General features: G+C 29.9%; 1 protein-coding gene across 1 annotated transcript; it reads left to right on the top strand.

The window, feature by feature from the left end:
- Window positions 1-7748: 7748 nt before the first annotated feature.
- Window positions 7749-9086, top strand: LOC131695121 (uncharacterized). Its single transcript, XM_058983640.1, has one exon. It carries the CDS (start codon window positions 7749-7751, stop codon window positions 9084-9086), a length of 1338 nt encoding a protein of 445 aa, XP_058839623.1.
- The last annotated feature ends 5614 nt before the right edge of the window (window positions 9087-14700 follow it).

The following is a 14700-nucleotide window of genomic DNA, read 5'->3' on the forward strand; positions in this document are numbered from 1 at the left end:
CTAAAATTCTAAAATTCTAAAATTCTAAAATTCTAAAATTCTAAAATTCTAAAATTCTAAAATTCTAAAATTCTAAAATTCTAAAATTCTAAAATTCTAAAATTCTAAAATTCTAAAATTCTAAAATTCTAAAATTCTAAAATTCTAAAATTCTAAAATTCTAAAATTCTAAAATTCTAAAATTCTAAAATTCTAAAATTCTAAAATTCTAAAATTCTAAAATTCTAAAATTCTAAAATTCTAAAATTCTAAAATTCTAAAATTCTAAAATTCTAAAATTCTAAAATTCTAAAATTCTAAAATTCTAAAATTCTAAAATTCTAAAATTCTAAAATTCTAAAATTCTAAAATTCTAAAATTCTAAAATTCTAAAATTCTAAAATTCTAAAATTCTAAAATTCTAAAATTCTAAAATTCTAAAATTCTAAAATTCTAAAATTCTAAAATTCTAAAATTCTAAAATTCTAAAATTCTAAAATTCTAAAATTCTAAAATTCTAAAATTCTAAAATTCTAAAATTCTAAAATTCTAAAATTCTAAAATTCTAAAATTCTAAAATTCTAAAATTCTAAAATTCTAAAATTCTAAAATTCTAAAATTCTAAAATTCTAAAATTCTAAAATTCTAAAATTCTAAAATTCTAAAATTCTAAAATTCTAAAATTCTAAAATTCTAAAATTCTAAAATTCTAAAATTCTAAAATTCTAAAATTCTAAAATTCTAAAATTCTAAAATTCTAAAATTCTAAAATTCTAAAATTCTAAAATTCTAAAATTCTAAAATTCTAAAATTCTAAAATTCTAAAATTCTAAAATTCTAAAATTCTAAAATTCTAAAATTCTAAAATTCTAAAATTCTAAAATTCTAAAATTCTAAAATTCTAAAATTCTAAAATTCTAAAATTCTAAAATTCTAAAATTCTAAAATTCTAAAATTCTAAAATTCTAAAATTCTAAAATTCTAAAATTCTAAAATTCTAAAATTCTAAAATTCTAAAATTCTAAAATTCTAAAATTCTAAAATTCTAAAATTCTAAAATTCTAAAATTCTAAAATTCTAAAATTCTAAAATTCTAAAATTCTAAAATTCTAAAATTCTAAAATTCTAAAATTCTAAAATTCTAAAATTCTAAAATTCTAAAATTCTAAAATTCTAAAATTCTAAAATTCTAAAATTCTAAAATTCTAAAATTCTAAAATTCTAAAATTCTAAAATTCTAAAATTCTAAAATTCTAAAATTCTAAAATTCTAAAATTCTAAAATTCTAAAATTCTAAAATTCTAAAATTCTAAAATTCTAAAATTCTAAAATTCTAAAATTCTAAAATTCTAAAATTCTAAAATTCTAAAATTCTAAAATTCTAAAATTCTAAAATTCTAAAATTCTAAAATTCTAAAATTCTAAAATTCTAAAATTCTAAAATTCTAAAATTCTAAAATTCTAAAATTCTAAAATTCTAAAATTCTAAAATTCTAAAATTCTAAAATTCTAAAATTCTAAAATTCTAAAATTCTAAAATTCTAAAATTCTAAAATTCTAAAATTCTAAAATTCTAAAATTCTAAAATTCTAAAATTCTAAAATTCTAAAATTCTAAAATTCTAAAATTCTAAAATTCTAAAATTCTAAAATTCTAAAATTCTAAAATTCTAAAATTCTAAAATTCTAAAATTCTAAAATTCTAAAATTCTAAAATTCTAAAATTCTAAAATTCTAAAATTCTAAAATTCTAAAATTCTAAAATTCTAAAATTCTAAAATTCTAAAATTCTAAAATTCTAAAATTCTAAAATTCTAAAATTCTAAAATTCTAAAATTCTAAAATTCTAAAATTCTAAAATTCTAAAATTCTAAAATTCTAAAATTCTAAAATTCTAAAATTCTAAAATTCTAAAATTCTAAAATTCTAAAATTCTAAAATTCTAAAATTCTAAAATTCTAAAATTCTAAAATTCTAAAATTCTAAAATTCTAAAATTCTAAAATTCTAAAATTCTAAAATTCTAAAATTCTAAAATTCTAAAATTCTAAAATTCTAAAATTCTAAAATTCTAAAATTCTAAAATTCTAAAATTCTAAAATTCTAAAATTCTAAAATTCTAAAATTCTAAAATTCTAAAATTCTAAAATTCTAAAATTCTAAAATTCTAAAATTCTAAAATTCTAAAATTCTAAAATTCTAAAATTCTAAAATTCTAAAATTCTAAAATTCTAAAATTCTAAAATTCTAAAATTCTAAAATTCTAAAATTCTAAAATTCTAAAATTCTAAAATTCTAAAATTCTAAAATTCTAAAATTCTAAAATTCTAAAATTCTAAAATTCTAAAATTCTAAAATTCTAAAATTCTAAAATTCTAAAATTCTAAAATTCTAAAATTCTAAAATTCTAAAATTCTAAAATTCTAAAATTCTAAAATTCTAAAATTCTAAAATTCTAAAATTCTAAAATTCTAAAATTCTAAAATTCTAAAATTCTAAAATTCTAAAATTCTAAAATTCTAAAATTCTAAAATTCTAAAATTCTAAAATTCTAAAATTCTAAAATTCTAAAATTCTAAAATTCTAAAATTCTAAAATTCTAAAATTCTAACAATTCTAAAATTCTAAAATTCTAAAATTCTAAAATTCTAAAATTCTAAAATTCTAAAATTCTAAAATTCTAAAATTCTAAAATTCTAAAATTCTAAAATTCTAAAATTCTAAAATTCTAAAATTCTAAAATTCTAAAATTCTAAAATTCTAAAATTCTAAAATTCTAAAATTCTAAAATTCTAAAATTCTAAAATTCTAAAATTCTAAAATTCTAAAATTCTAAAATTCTAAAATTCTAAAATTCTAAAATTCTAAAATTCTAAAATTCTAAAATTCTAAAATTCTAAAATTCTAAAATTCTAAAATTCTAAAATTCTAAAATTCAAAAATTCTAAAATTCAAAAATTCTAAAATTCTAAAATTCTAAAATTCTAAAATTCTAAAATTCTAAAATTCAAAAATTCAAAAATTCTAAAATTCTAAAATTCTAAAATTCTAAAATTCTAAAATTCTAAAATTCTAAAATTCTAAAATTCTAAAATTCTAAAATTCTAAAATTCTAAAATTCTAAAATTCTAAAATTCTAAAATTCTAAATTCTAAAATTCTAAAATTCTAAAATTCTAAAATTCTAAAATTCTAAAATTCTAAAATTCTAAAATTCTAAAATTCTAAAATTCTAAAATTCTAAAATTCTAAAATTCTAAAATTCTAAAATTCTAAAATTCTAAAATTCTAAAATTCTAAAATTCTAAAATTCTAAAATTCTAAAATTCTAAAATTCTAAAATTCTAAAATTCTAAAATTCTAAAATTCTAAAATTCTAAAATTCTAAAATTCTAAAATTCTAAAATTCTAAAATTCTAAAATTCTAAAATTCTAAAATTCTAAAATTCTAAAATTCTAAAATTCTAAAATTCTAAAATTCTAAAATTCTAAAATTCTAAAATTCTAAAATTCTAAAATTCTAAAATTCTAAAATTCTAAAATTCTAAAATTCTAAAATTCTAAAATTCTAAAATTCTAAAATTCTAAAATTCTAAAATTCTAAAATTCTAAAATTCTAAAATTCTAAAATTCTAAAATTCTAAAATTCTAAAATTCTAAAATTCTAAAATTCTAAAATTCTAAAATTCTAAAATTCTAAAATTCTAAAATTCTAAAATTCTAAAATTCTAAAATTCTAAAATTCTAAAATTCTAAAATTCTAAAATTCTAAAATTCTAAAATTCTAAAATTCTAAAATTCTAAAATTCTAAAATTCTAAAATTCTGAAATTCTGAAATTCTAAAATTCTAAAATTCTAAAATTCTAAAATTCTAAAATTCTAAAATTCTAAAATTCTAAAATTCTAAAATTCTAAAATTCTAAAATTCTAAAATTCTAAAATTCTAAAATTCTAAAATTCTAAAATTCTAAAATTCTAAAATTCTAAAATTCTAAAATTCTAAAATTCTAAAATTCTAAAATTCTAAAATTCTAAAATTCTAAAATTCTAAAATTCTAAAATTCTAAAATTCTAAAATTCTAAAATTCTAAAATTCTAAAATTCTAAAATTCTAAAATTCTAAAATTCTAAAATTCTAAAATTCTAAAATTCTAAAATTCTAAAATTCTAAAATTCTAAAATTCTAAAATTCTAAAATTCTAAAATTCTAAAATTCTAAAATTCTAAAATTCTAAAATTCTAAAATTCTAAAATTCTAAAATTCTAAAATTCTAAAATTCTAAAATTCTAAAATTCTAAAATTCTAAAATTCTAAAATTCTAAAATTCTAAAATTCTAAAATTCTAAAATTCTAAAATTCTAAAATTCTAAAATTCTAAAATTCTAAAATTCTAAAATTCTAAAATTCTAAAATTCTAAAATTCTAAAATTCTAAAATTCTAAAATTCTAAAATTCTAAAATTCTAAAATTCTAAAATTCTAAAATTCTAAAATTCTAAAATTCTAAAATTCTAAAATTCTAAAATTCTAAAATTCTAAAATTCTAAAATTCTAAAATTCTAAAATTCTAAAATTCTAAAATTCTAAAATTCTAAAATTCTAAAATTCTAAAATTCTAAAATTCTAAAATTCTAAAATTCTAAAATTCTAAAATTCTAAAATTCTAAAATTCTAAAATTCTAAAATTCTAAAATTCTAAAATTCTAAAATTCTAAAATTCTAAAATTCTAAAATTCTAAAATTCTAAAATTCTAAAATTCTAAAATTCTAAAATTCTAAAATTCTAAAATTCTAAAATTCTAAAATTCTAAAATTCTAAAATTCTAAAATTCTAAAATTCTAAAATTCTAAAATTCTAAAATTCTAAAATTCTAAAATTCTAAAATTCTAAAATTCTAAAATTCTAAAATTCTAAAATTCTAAAATTCTAAAATTCTAAAATTCTAAAATTCTAAAATTCTAAAATTCTAAAATTCTAAAATTCTAAAATTCTAAAATTCTAAAATTCTAAAATTCTAAAATTCTAAAATTCTAAAATTCTAAAATTCTAAAATTCTAAAATTCTAAAATTCTAAAATTCTAAAATTCTAAAATTCTAAAATTCTAAAATTCTAAAATTCTAAAATTCTAAAATTCTAAAATTCTAAAATTCTAAAATTCTAAAATTCTAAAATTCTAAAATTCTAAAATTCTAAAATTCTAAAATTCTAAAATTCTAAAATTCTAAAATTCTAAAATTCTAAAATTCTAAAATTCTAAAATTCTAAAATTCTAAAATTCTAAAATTCTAAAATTCTAAAATTCTAAAATTCTAAAATTCTAAAATTCTAAAATTCTAAAATTCTAAAATTCTAAAATTCTAAAATTCTAAAATTCTAAAATTCTAAAATTCTAAAATTCTAAAATTCTAAAATTCTAAAATTCTAAAATTCTAAAATTCTAAAATTCTAAAATTCTAAAATTCTAAAATTCTAAAATTCTAAAATTCTAAAATTCTAAAATTCTAAAATTCTAAAATTCTAAAATTCTAAAATTCTAAAATTCTAAAATTCTAAAATTCTAAAATTCTAAAATTCTAAAATTCTAAAATTCTAAAATTCTAAAATTCTAAAATTCTAAAATTCTAAAATTCTAAAATTCTAAAATTCTAAAATTCTAAAATTCTAAAATTCTAAAATTCTAAAATTCTAAAATTCTAAAATTCTAAAATTCTAAAATTCTAAAATTCTAAAATTCTAAAATTCTAAAATTCTAAAATTCTAAAATTCTAAAATTCTAAAATTCTAAAATTCTAAAATTCTAAAATTCTAAAATTCTAAAATTCTAAAATTCTAAAATTCTAAAATTCTAAAATTCTAAAATTCTAAAATTCTAAAATTCTAAAATTCTAAAATTCTAAAATTCTAAAATTCTAAAATTCTAAAATTCTAAAATTCTAAAATTCTAAAATTCTAAAATTCTAAAATTCTAAAATTCTAAAATTCTAAAATTCTAAAATTCTAAAATTCTAAAATTCTAAAATTCTAAAATTCTAAAATTCTAAAATTCTAAAATTCTAAAATTCTAAAATTCTAAAATTCTAAAATTCTAAAATTCTAAAATTCTAAAATTCTAAAATTCTAAAATTCTAAAATTCTAAAATTCTAAAATTCTAAAATTCTAAAATTCTAAAATTCTAAAATTCTAAAATTCTAAAATTCTAAAATTCTAAAATTCTAAAATTCTAAAATTCTAAAATTCTAAAATTCTAAAATTCTAAAATTCTAAAATTCTAAAATTCTAAAATTCTAAAATTCTAAAATTCTAAAATTCTAAAATTCTAAAATTCTAAAATTCTAAAATTCTAAAATTCTAAAATTCTAAAATTCTAAAATTCTAAAATTCTAAAATTCTAAAATTCTAAAATTCTAAAATTCTAAAATTCTAAAATTCTAAAATTCTAAAATTCTAAAATTCTAAAATTCTAAAATTCTAAAATTCTAAAATTCTAAAATTCTAAAATTCTAAAATTCTAAAATTCTAAAATTCTAAAATTCTAAAATTCTAAAATTCTAAAATTCTAAAATTCTAAAATTCTAAAATTCTAAAATTCTAAAATTCTAAAATTCTAAAATTCTAAAATTCTAAAATTCTAAAATTCTAAAATTCTAAAATTCTAAAATTCTAAAATTCTAAAATTCTAAAATTCTAAAATTCTAAAATTCTAAAATTCTAAAATTCTAAAATTCTAAAATTCTAAAATTCTAAAATTCTAAAATTCTAAAATTCTAAAATTCTAAAATTCTAAAATTCTAAAATTCTAAAATTCTAAAATTCTAAAATTCTAAAATTCTTAAATTCTAAAATTCTAAAATTCCAAAAATTCTAAAATTCTAAAATTCTAAAATTCTAAAATTCTAAAATTCTTAAATTCTTAAATTCTAAAATTCAAAAAAAATCTGTTTATATCTGTGCTACAGTAAAGCAGTACCGAGTTTCGCTAGTTTTTCGTTTCATTTTTTCGAGCTTTTGCCGGTCGAGTTCAGTGATAGATCTTAGTCGTGATTGTAGTTCAACAAGTTGTGAAGCAGGAAATTACGGAGTGCGCGCTGCTCCGTGTGTGTATGAGTGAAACTGAGCCCCAGGTTCTTGTTTCACTCAGCTGACGAAAACACTTCTGCCAGCTGATCTGTCAGTGAAGCAACAACGTACGCAACCGTAACAAGACCTACAAGCCGATTAGCTTTCGCAGGCTTGCTTGCAAGATCGTATGCAACTAGGCTCTGCCCGCTCTCAGCTAGTCGCAATTGAAAGCTCCGACAAAACAGATCTCTCTGAAACTCCGAGAGCCATCTGCCTTTGACCGTTGGAGGCATAGATTCAGAAGCCGATTGCGGTGAATCACGTGTTCGCGAGTACGAACAAAGCACCAAGAAACCACATTGGAAAAATTTTGCGTTGGTGCGCATTGTACCTGTCAGAACCTTTGGACGTATTGGGCAGGATACATTAACGAGGTTAAAACGTTCCTATTTCGGCTGGACCTTCTAACGCTTGGCCGCGATAGTTAGAGGAAAAAGCGTAGTCGCCATCCGCCTCGGCGGAGTCGCACAACTGACCATCAGTACCTTTAACCCTTGGGTGGATCAGATTAAAAAACAAGGTGAAAGGGTAGACGTTACTTGCTTAGGCAAGAACGCACTTGAAGCTTCTTTTCTCGAATTTCGTCAGCTGAAAACCCGCTGAACTGACCGTCGGTTAGCAACGAAACCCGACCGCGCTTGCTGACAGAATGGCGTCAGCAAGCACCATCTCTTTGGGGGACCCACCACCGGGTGACCCACCAGAAAGTATAAGTAGAAACGGCAACGAACGAACGATGCCAGAGTGGATGGACCACCTTGGCACGCATGGCCAGAGAATAGTACTACAACTACGTGCGGCAGGAGAGGGGTCCTTGCCAAAGAACCCTTTTATCGTTGGAAAATCCATCGAAACCACATGCGGAGGAAAAATCGAGTCTGCTCATACAGAGGAAAGAGGCAGTAAGTACGTCCTAAAAACCAGAAGCGTCGAGCAAGCGAGAAAATTAATGCGGATGAATAAATTGATGGATGGAACAGAAGTAGTGGTCGACCCTCATCCAACCTTGAATAGAGCCCGATGCGTGGTGAGCTGCAGAGATGCAATTGACGTACCAACAGACGTATTGACACAGGAACTCAAGTCACTAGGGGTAGTGGACGTTCGACGAATCACGAGAAAGGTGGAAAATAACAGAGTGAATACACCCACCTTGATTCTCACGTTTCATGGAACCACGTTTCCCAAGCATATATATTTTGGACCGCTTCGAGTAGAAACACGAGAATTAATCCCAAATCCGATGATTTGCTTCAACTGCTGCAGCTATGGTCACACAAAAGACAAATGTCCCAATGCCGCTGTGTGCCAAAACTGTTCAGGGCCTCACAAACTTGAACAGGGCGCATGCAAGAATACGTCACACTGCAAAAATTGTCAAGACAGCCACTCCCCTACCAGTAGAAAGTGTCCAATGTACATAAAGGAAGAGAGAATCATCAAGTTGAAGGTCGAGAAAGGAATATCGTTCGGCGAAGCTAGAAAGGAATACTCTAAACAGTATGGACAGCAATCATACGCAGCAGTTTGTGGTGCACAGGATAGATTGGACAATATACGAAAGAACGACGAAATAAGACTCCTGAGAGAAGAAGTGCTAAAGCTCCGGGAATCGACAAAGGAAACAGAAAAGGACACAGAAATACAAAAACTGCGCAACGAACTGACCCAGATGAAAACCCTGATGAGCGAATTCAACAAGATGAAAGAAGAACTCGAAAAGTTGAAGAACATGAAAAACGTGGAACATCCCGAAATATCAGCAGATGAACAGGACCAGACCATGTCCGATGCAAGCGACTACAAGGAAGATAAAGCAGAAAAGAATGCGAAATCGAAAGCATCAGGCTCCAAGCGAAAAATTTATGGAACGGACAGTGAAACAGACCCCCGTGGAAGTGCTGACGAGAAATCGATGGGAGCAATCCCTAAACCTGGAAACTCGGTCCCGATCAAAAAGGGAAGAGGTAGACCACGCAAGCACTGAAATGGCTGAACAAACCCATCCTACACAAGGCGAAATATCTGGAGACATTGGCACCGATAACGGACACGAGAACAACATTAACTACGAAATCAGCAAAAACATTAGTGAAGAAGGCGGAAACTATGAAAACGGATCGAGCAGAAAACATAATCGAATACCACACGAAGGTAACAACGAACAAACGAAGGACACGATGGCCGAACCTCGTTGGTTGGAGCAGAGCGAAGAGAAAGTAGCCTCTCCACTCCTTCCAGAAGGAGAGAACGATCCAGAGGACGGGGGCGAGGACGCTATACCCCAACCTGTGCTCCGACGGTCACTCGGACGTTCTGCCAACAACCAGGAAATGGTATACCGAAGAACAACGCAACCCCCGTCATTAATATCTTGGAATATCCAGGGTCTGAAGACAAGCAAGGCAGAATTGGACATCATAATTAAAGAAAAGGATCCTGCTATAATCTGCCTCCAAGAGAGCATGTGCTCCCCACGAAATGCACCCAGGATAAACGGATATACAGTCTACCACCGCGAGCGACATGGGGGAGGACGAGCAGCTGGTGGCATAATAACGGCTGTAAAAAATGGAATCGACAGTGAACAAATAGAAATCGAGACACGCTTGGAAGCTATGACTATCAAAGTCGGTCCACCTCTGAGTTTGAGCATTGTAAACGTGTACCTACCACCAGGTGAAGAAGTTACTTGCGGTGAGTTGAGCGAATTGATCACACAGACCGATAAACCCCTTCTATTAGTCGGCGACTTGAACGCCCACCACCCTCTATGGGGATCCACCAAGATCAGCACACGTGGGCAAATAGTGATGGACTTTATCGAGCAGAGCGAACTGACAGTGCTGAACACAGGAGAACCAACCCACGTCCACCACGCTAGAGGTACCTTATCATGCATTGACATTGCCTGCTGCTCAAGTAATTTAGCAGGACTACTCGACTGGACAGCATACAACGATGCTCATGGTAGCGATCACATTCCAATGCTCATTAATCTGCCAGGAGAACTGCCACGACAAAAGACCCGAATAAAGTGGAAAATCGAAGAAGCCAATTGGGAATTATACCAATCATCGGTAAACATCGAACGAAAGGAAGATGCTGTAGACCAAATCGAAGAGATTACGCAGCAGATACTAAAATCTGCGAGGGCAGCCATCCCAAAAACCAAAGGTTTCACAGGCAAAAAGTGTGTACATTGGTGGAATGATGACATCGCTGCTAAGATTAAAGCTAGGAAAAGATCACTTAGAATGTTGAAATCGTCGAACGAACAAGCTGATAAAAAACAGGAGCTCTGTGAAGCATACCGTGCGGCTAGAACCTCTGCGCGAGAGGCAGTGATAAAAGCGAAGAAAGCTTGCTGGGAAAAAACAGCCAACAGTTTCACCGCTCAAACGTCTACAAAAGATATGTGGAACAAATACCGCCAACTACAGGGGAAGCGAAAAAGCGATCGGATTAACGCAATAACAATCGACGGGTACACAGCCACCGAAGACTCGGCAATCGCGGAGTTTCTAGGAACTTCTTTCGAGAGAATATCCAGCAACGCTGCGTACGATGAAGATTTCCTAGAACGCAAAAATCAGGAAGAAGCAGTCTGCTTAAACATCCCACATCAACCTGACGCAGAATACAATCAAGCATACAAGCTGCATGAATTGGAAGAGGCGCTTGAAGGGCTACGCGGGTCCTCCCCCGGCCCGGACGACGTGCACTACGCAATGATCTGCAATTTGCCACAAGACAGCAAAAGGAAACTACTCGAAGCGTATAACCGGCTGTGGTCGGAATCGATCTTTCCCACTGAGTGGACCAAATCAACAGTGATACCCATCTACAAGGGGAAAGGAGAACGCACCAACCCTCAAAGTTACCGGCCCATATATCTCAACAGCTGCATGGGCAAAGTCTTTGAACGGATGGTGAACAATCGTCTAACTCATGTACTTGAAACAAGAAAGCTACTTAACGAACATCAATACGCGTTTAGGAAAGGCAGAACTACGGTTGACCACCTAGCGACATTGGAAGAAGAAATCAAGAACGCGATGTCCAAAAACCACTATGCGCAAGTGGTGTTCTTAGATGTCACCAAAGCCTACGACACCACATGGAGAAGGCTAATCCTCCAGAAGCTGAACGAGTGGAATATTGGAGGGGAGATGCTTCGTTTCCTGGAAAAAATGTTAAGTTCCAGAAGTTTTAGAGTTCTTGCGAATGGTAGCTACTCCAACGAAAAGGTTATGGAAACAGGACTCTGCCAAGGATCGGTGCTAAGCGTAAGCATGTTTTTGATTGCAATAGACTCTATCACCCGATATCTACCACCAAACGTAAAGTGCCTGATATATGCCGACGACATAGTTTTAATCGCAAGTGGAGAGAACGCAAAAGCAGTCGAGCGCCAGCTCCAAATCGCCTTGAACATGGTCGAGAAATGGGAAGCGAAAACCGGATTCAAAATGTCTGCCGAAAAAAGTGCAACAGTAATATACAGAAACCTGCGTTCTCGCAAGCCATGGAATCCGAACATGTTGAAACTGAACGGTACACTAATCCCCCGTGAAAACAGCCACAGATGCCTAGGAGTGACCTTCGACCAAAGCCTACAATACCGAAAACATGTAGAAGAAGTGAGAGCCAACTGTCAGCAAAGGATCCAGTTCATTCGCAGTGTAGCTGCTAAAAACTGGGGTGGAGATAGGCAAACGCTATTAAAGCTGTACCGTGCCACCGTGCTGGAAAAAATGCTATACGCGGCACCGGTAATATCGGGAATGAACGAAGCCTCGCTGAAACGGCTAGAGACAATCCACAACACTGGACTAAGAGCGATAGTAGGAGCATTTCATACGAGTCCGATTAGCAGCCTGCTGGTAGAAACAGGAATCCCAGATGTACGCACTCTCTTAGAACAGAGAACCGCAATTTTCCGGGCACGGAGACGAGCCCTCCAGAATGTTCGAGATGATGAGATCATCAACGATAATGGAAGCGCGAGTGAGGACTGCTTCACATCCAGTGAAGAAACACAGGATAGTGGGGAACTCTGGGGGACGGTAATGAGGCCGACTAGAGAAGCCAATTCAGCAAGAACCCGAGGAGATAACGTTCTGCAAGACCTCCAAATAACCCTCCCAAAACTAACAATATTTATGCGGCCAAGTACTGCGCCCTGGGAGAGGATTAAGGTACCGACAGATAAGAGTCTATTCACAAACGTAAAGCAAGGAGCGAATTCAGTAGAACTACGACTGCTGTTCAACAAGATGAAGAGCACGAAATATCGTATCCATAAGTACATCTACACAGATGGGTCAAAGACTGACGACAGGTGTGGGTACAGTGTAGTGTCTGAAGACCTGGTGATCAAGAAAAGAATACATCACATGTGTAGTATATTCACAGCTGAAAGTCTGGCAGTGAAGGATGCATTAGAATGGGTGGCTAACCAACAGCAGGTAGGTGCTTATATTGTATGCACTGATTCTATGAGCGTCCTCACATCTCTAGAAAGGAAAAGAATAAACAGTAGGTGGAAAGATGAAGTTGGGGCGCTGTATGCGCGAGCAAGGAAAAAAGGTTCAGAGGTGATTATATGTTGGGTACCAAGCCACATCGGGATCTCAGGGAACGAAAAGGCGGATCAAGAGGCGAAACAGGCATTAAAATCCGCACGAATGGACAATGAATCCGTTGATATGAAAGAACTCAAAACAGCCATAAAGAATCGCATATGTTGGAGGTGGCAACGAAATTGGGAACAAGTAGCAAACAACAAATTACGGGAAGTTAAAAACACCGTTGAACCTTTTACACAGGCGGTAGGAGAAAACAGGCAGGAGAGCGTAAAGCTATCCAGACTACGAATTGGTCACACGGCTCTTACTCACAGCTACTTATTGGAGAAAACCGAAGTACCTCGATGTCAATTCTGCGACGAAATGCTATCAGTGAAACACATCATTGTTAACTGTGCTGCACTCAACGAAGAGCGAAAGCGCATAGGACTAATGGCCAACATGAGAGAAGCGTTGGCAGATGACCAGGAAAGAGGAAAAAAAGTTATCGAGTTCTTCAAAGAAATTAATCTATATGACTATCGCTCCTCCGAACGATCTTTCGCCGCAGAGGGGGGTGCTGGGTCTAGTTAGAAGCGTCCTGCGGTACAAGCCACTTCTAATTCTAGACTAAGTATAGTTTGTGGCACCTGCGTTACAAATACCACACGCTATAGCTTAATAAGCCGGGAATTCCTCGTCCAGTTAGTATCGTTCTGCGTAACAATCCAATACTAATTCTGGTCGTAAGACAATTTGCTTCCCCGCTTGCGTTACAAACAAGGAAGTAATTTGACTTTGGATTTAACAAGGTGGAAAAACCAACGAAGAACTCCAGGGTCTGGATACGAAGTAAAGGATTTTCGACTGAGTGAAGTGGTACTTTCGACTGCTCGATTTCAACTTGATTTTATTATACAATTTTTTGGTTTATATACCTACTTTCCTAAAGCTAGCTATTTACAAATAATCGATTTTTGAATCGATTTTATTTGGATTTGTTTTGGTACAGAATGTTAACAATGAATATTGTTGTCAACTCTGCACAAATGTTTTATTATCCAAGCCACCGCGCGAAGTCAAATATCGATATAATTATCGTCTTCGAATGCGCTGTGACCGGCAGTGGCACCGAAAATGCCGATGAAGCATATATGACCCTTGCGTGAGCGCGCATTGACTCATCATTGGGCGCACTTGAATGTAATTTGATTTTCCTTCTGCCTCTTTAGGTCAGAACGAACTGTTCTATGTTGCGGTGGTTTGTTTTGATTCTGCCGAACGGTTTTCTTGTGCTCGCTGCGAACAGCTGTTTATGATTTTGCGTCGGCGACATATTGCCCCCCGTAAGTCTATCCCATAGACCTTACGAAAAACTAGCCGACGCGCCGATGGTCATCTTGCTTGTCGAGATTTTCGATGCCTATTTGATTATAAAGGTTCATATAATATTTACTTTTGTTACATACTAATGATTTATGTTTTTGGAGCCTAGTTTAATATTTAATAAATGATAACGTTCCTATCTTTCAAGTTATTTTTTAATATTTGTTTAAGTTATTAATGCACTTGCTTTAAATTTGTGTAACACTATTTGCAGCTGTTGTTCGTGGAATTATTCTCGGTGGTCGTCTTGGAAGTGGAGTTGGTCTGCTCGATGTTCTAATGGTGTAACGTCGACTGCCTTTCTTATAGTAAAGGGCGCTGATTATCGTGGCTACAACAAGTACTGATGATACCGCTGCTACTATGACCGGAACATGATGATTTATCGCCTTTGTTTCAGGATCGTTGTGATAGGATGAATGGGTTGCAGCTATCGGATCAAGTTCTGTTGTTTCCCAAGTGTCTTCTGACGCATTGAAATTGTCGTTTTTCCATTGAGGTATTTGATCGTGGCGTTTGAAGTATATTTTTTGTTGCTTTGAAGTTCCGCCGATGCTAGCGTACGTTACGCTGTGCTTGGTTCGTATTTCACAACCAGGATCTAATTTTACAACCGCTATGTTGTATGAGGTGAAATTCAATTCC

This window comes from Topomyia yanbarensis, unplaced genomic scaffold (assembly GCF_030247195.1).
Source record: "Topomyia yanbarensis strain Yona2022 unplaced genomic scaffold, ASM3024719v1 HiC_scaffold_293, whole genome shotgun sequence".
Taxonomy (NCBI): Eukaryota; Metazoa; Arthropoda; class Insecta; order Diptera; family Culicidae; genus Topomyia; species Topomyia yanbarensis.

Bases quoted from the DNA above. Each gene is read 5' to 3' on its own strand.
- LOC131695121 (XM_058983640.1), top strand. From the start codon at position 7,749: ATGGCGTCAGCAAGCACCATCTCTTTGGGGGACCCACCACCGGGTGAC.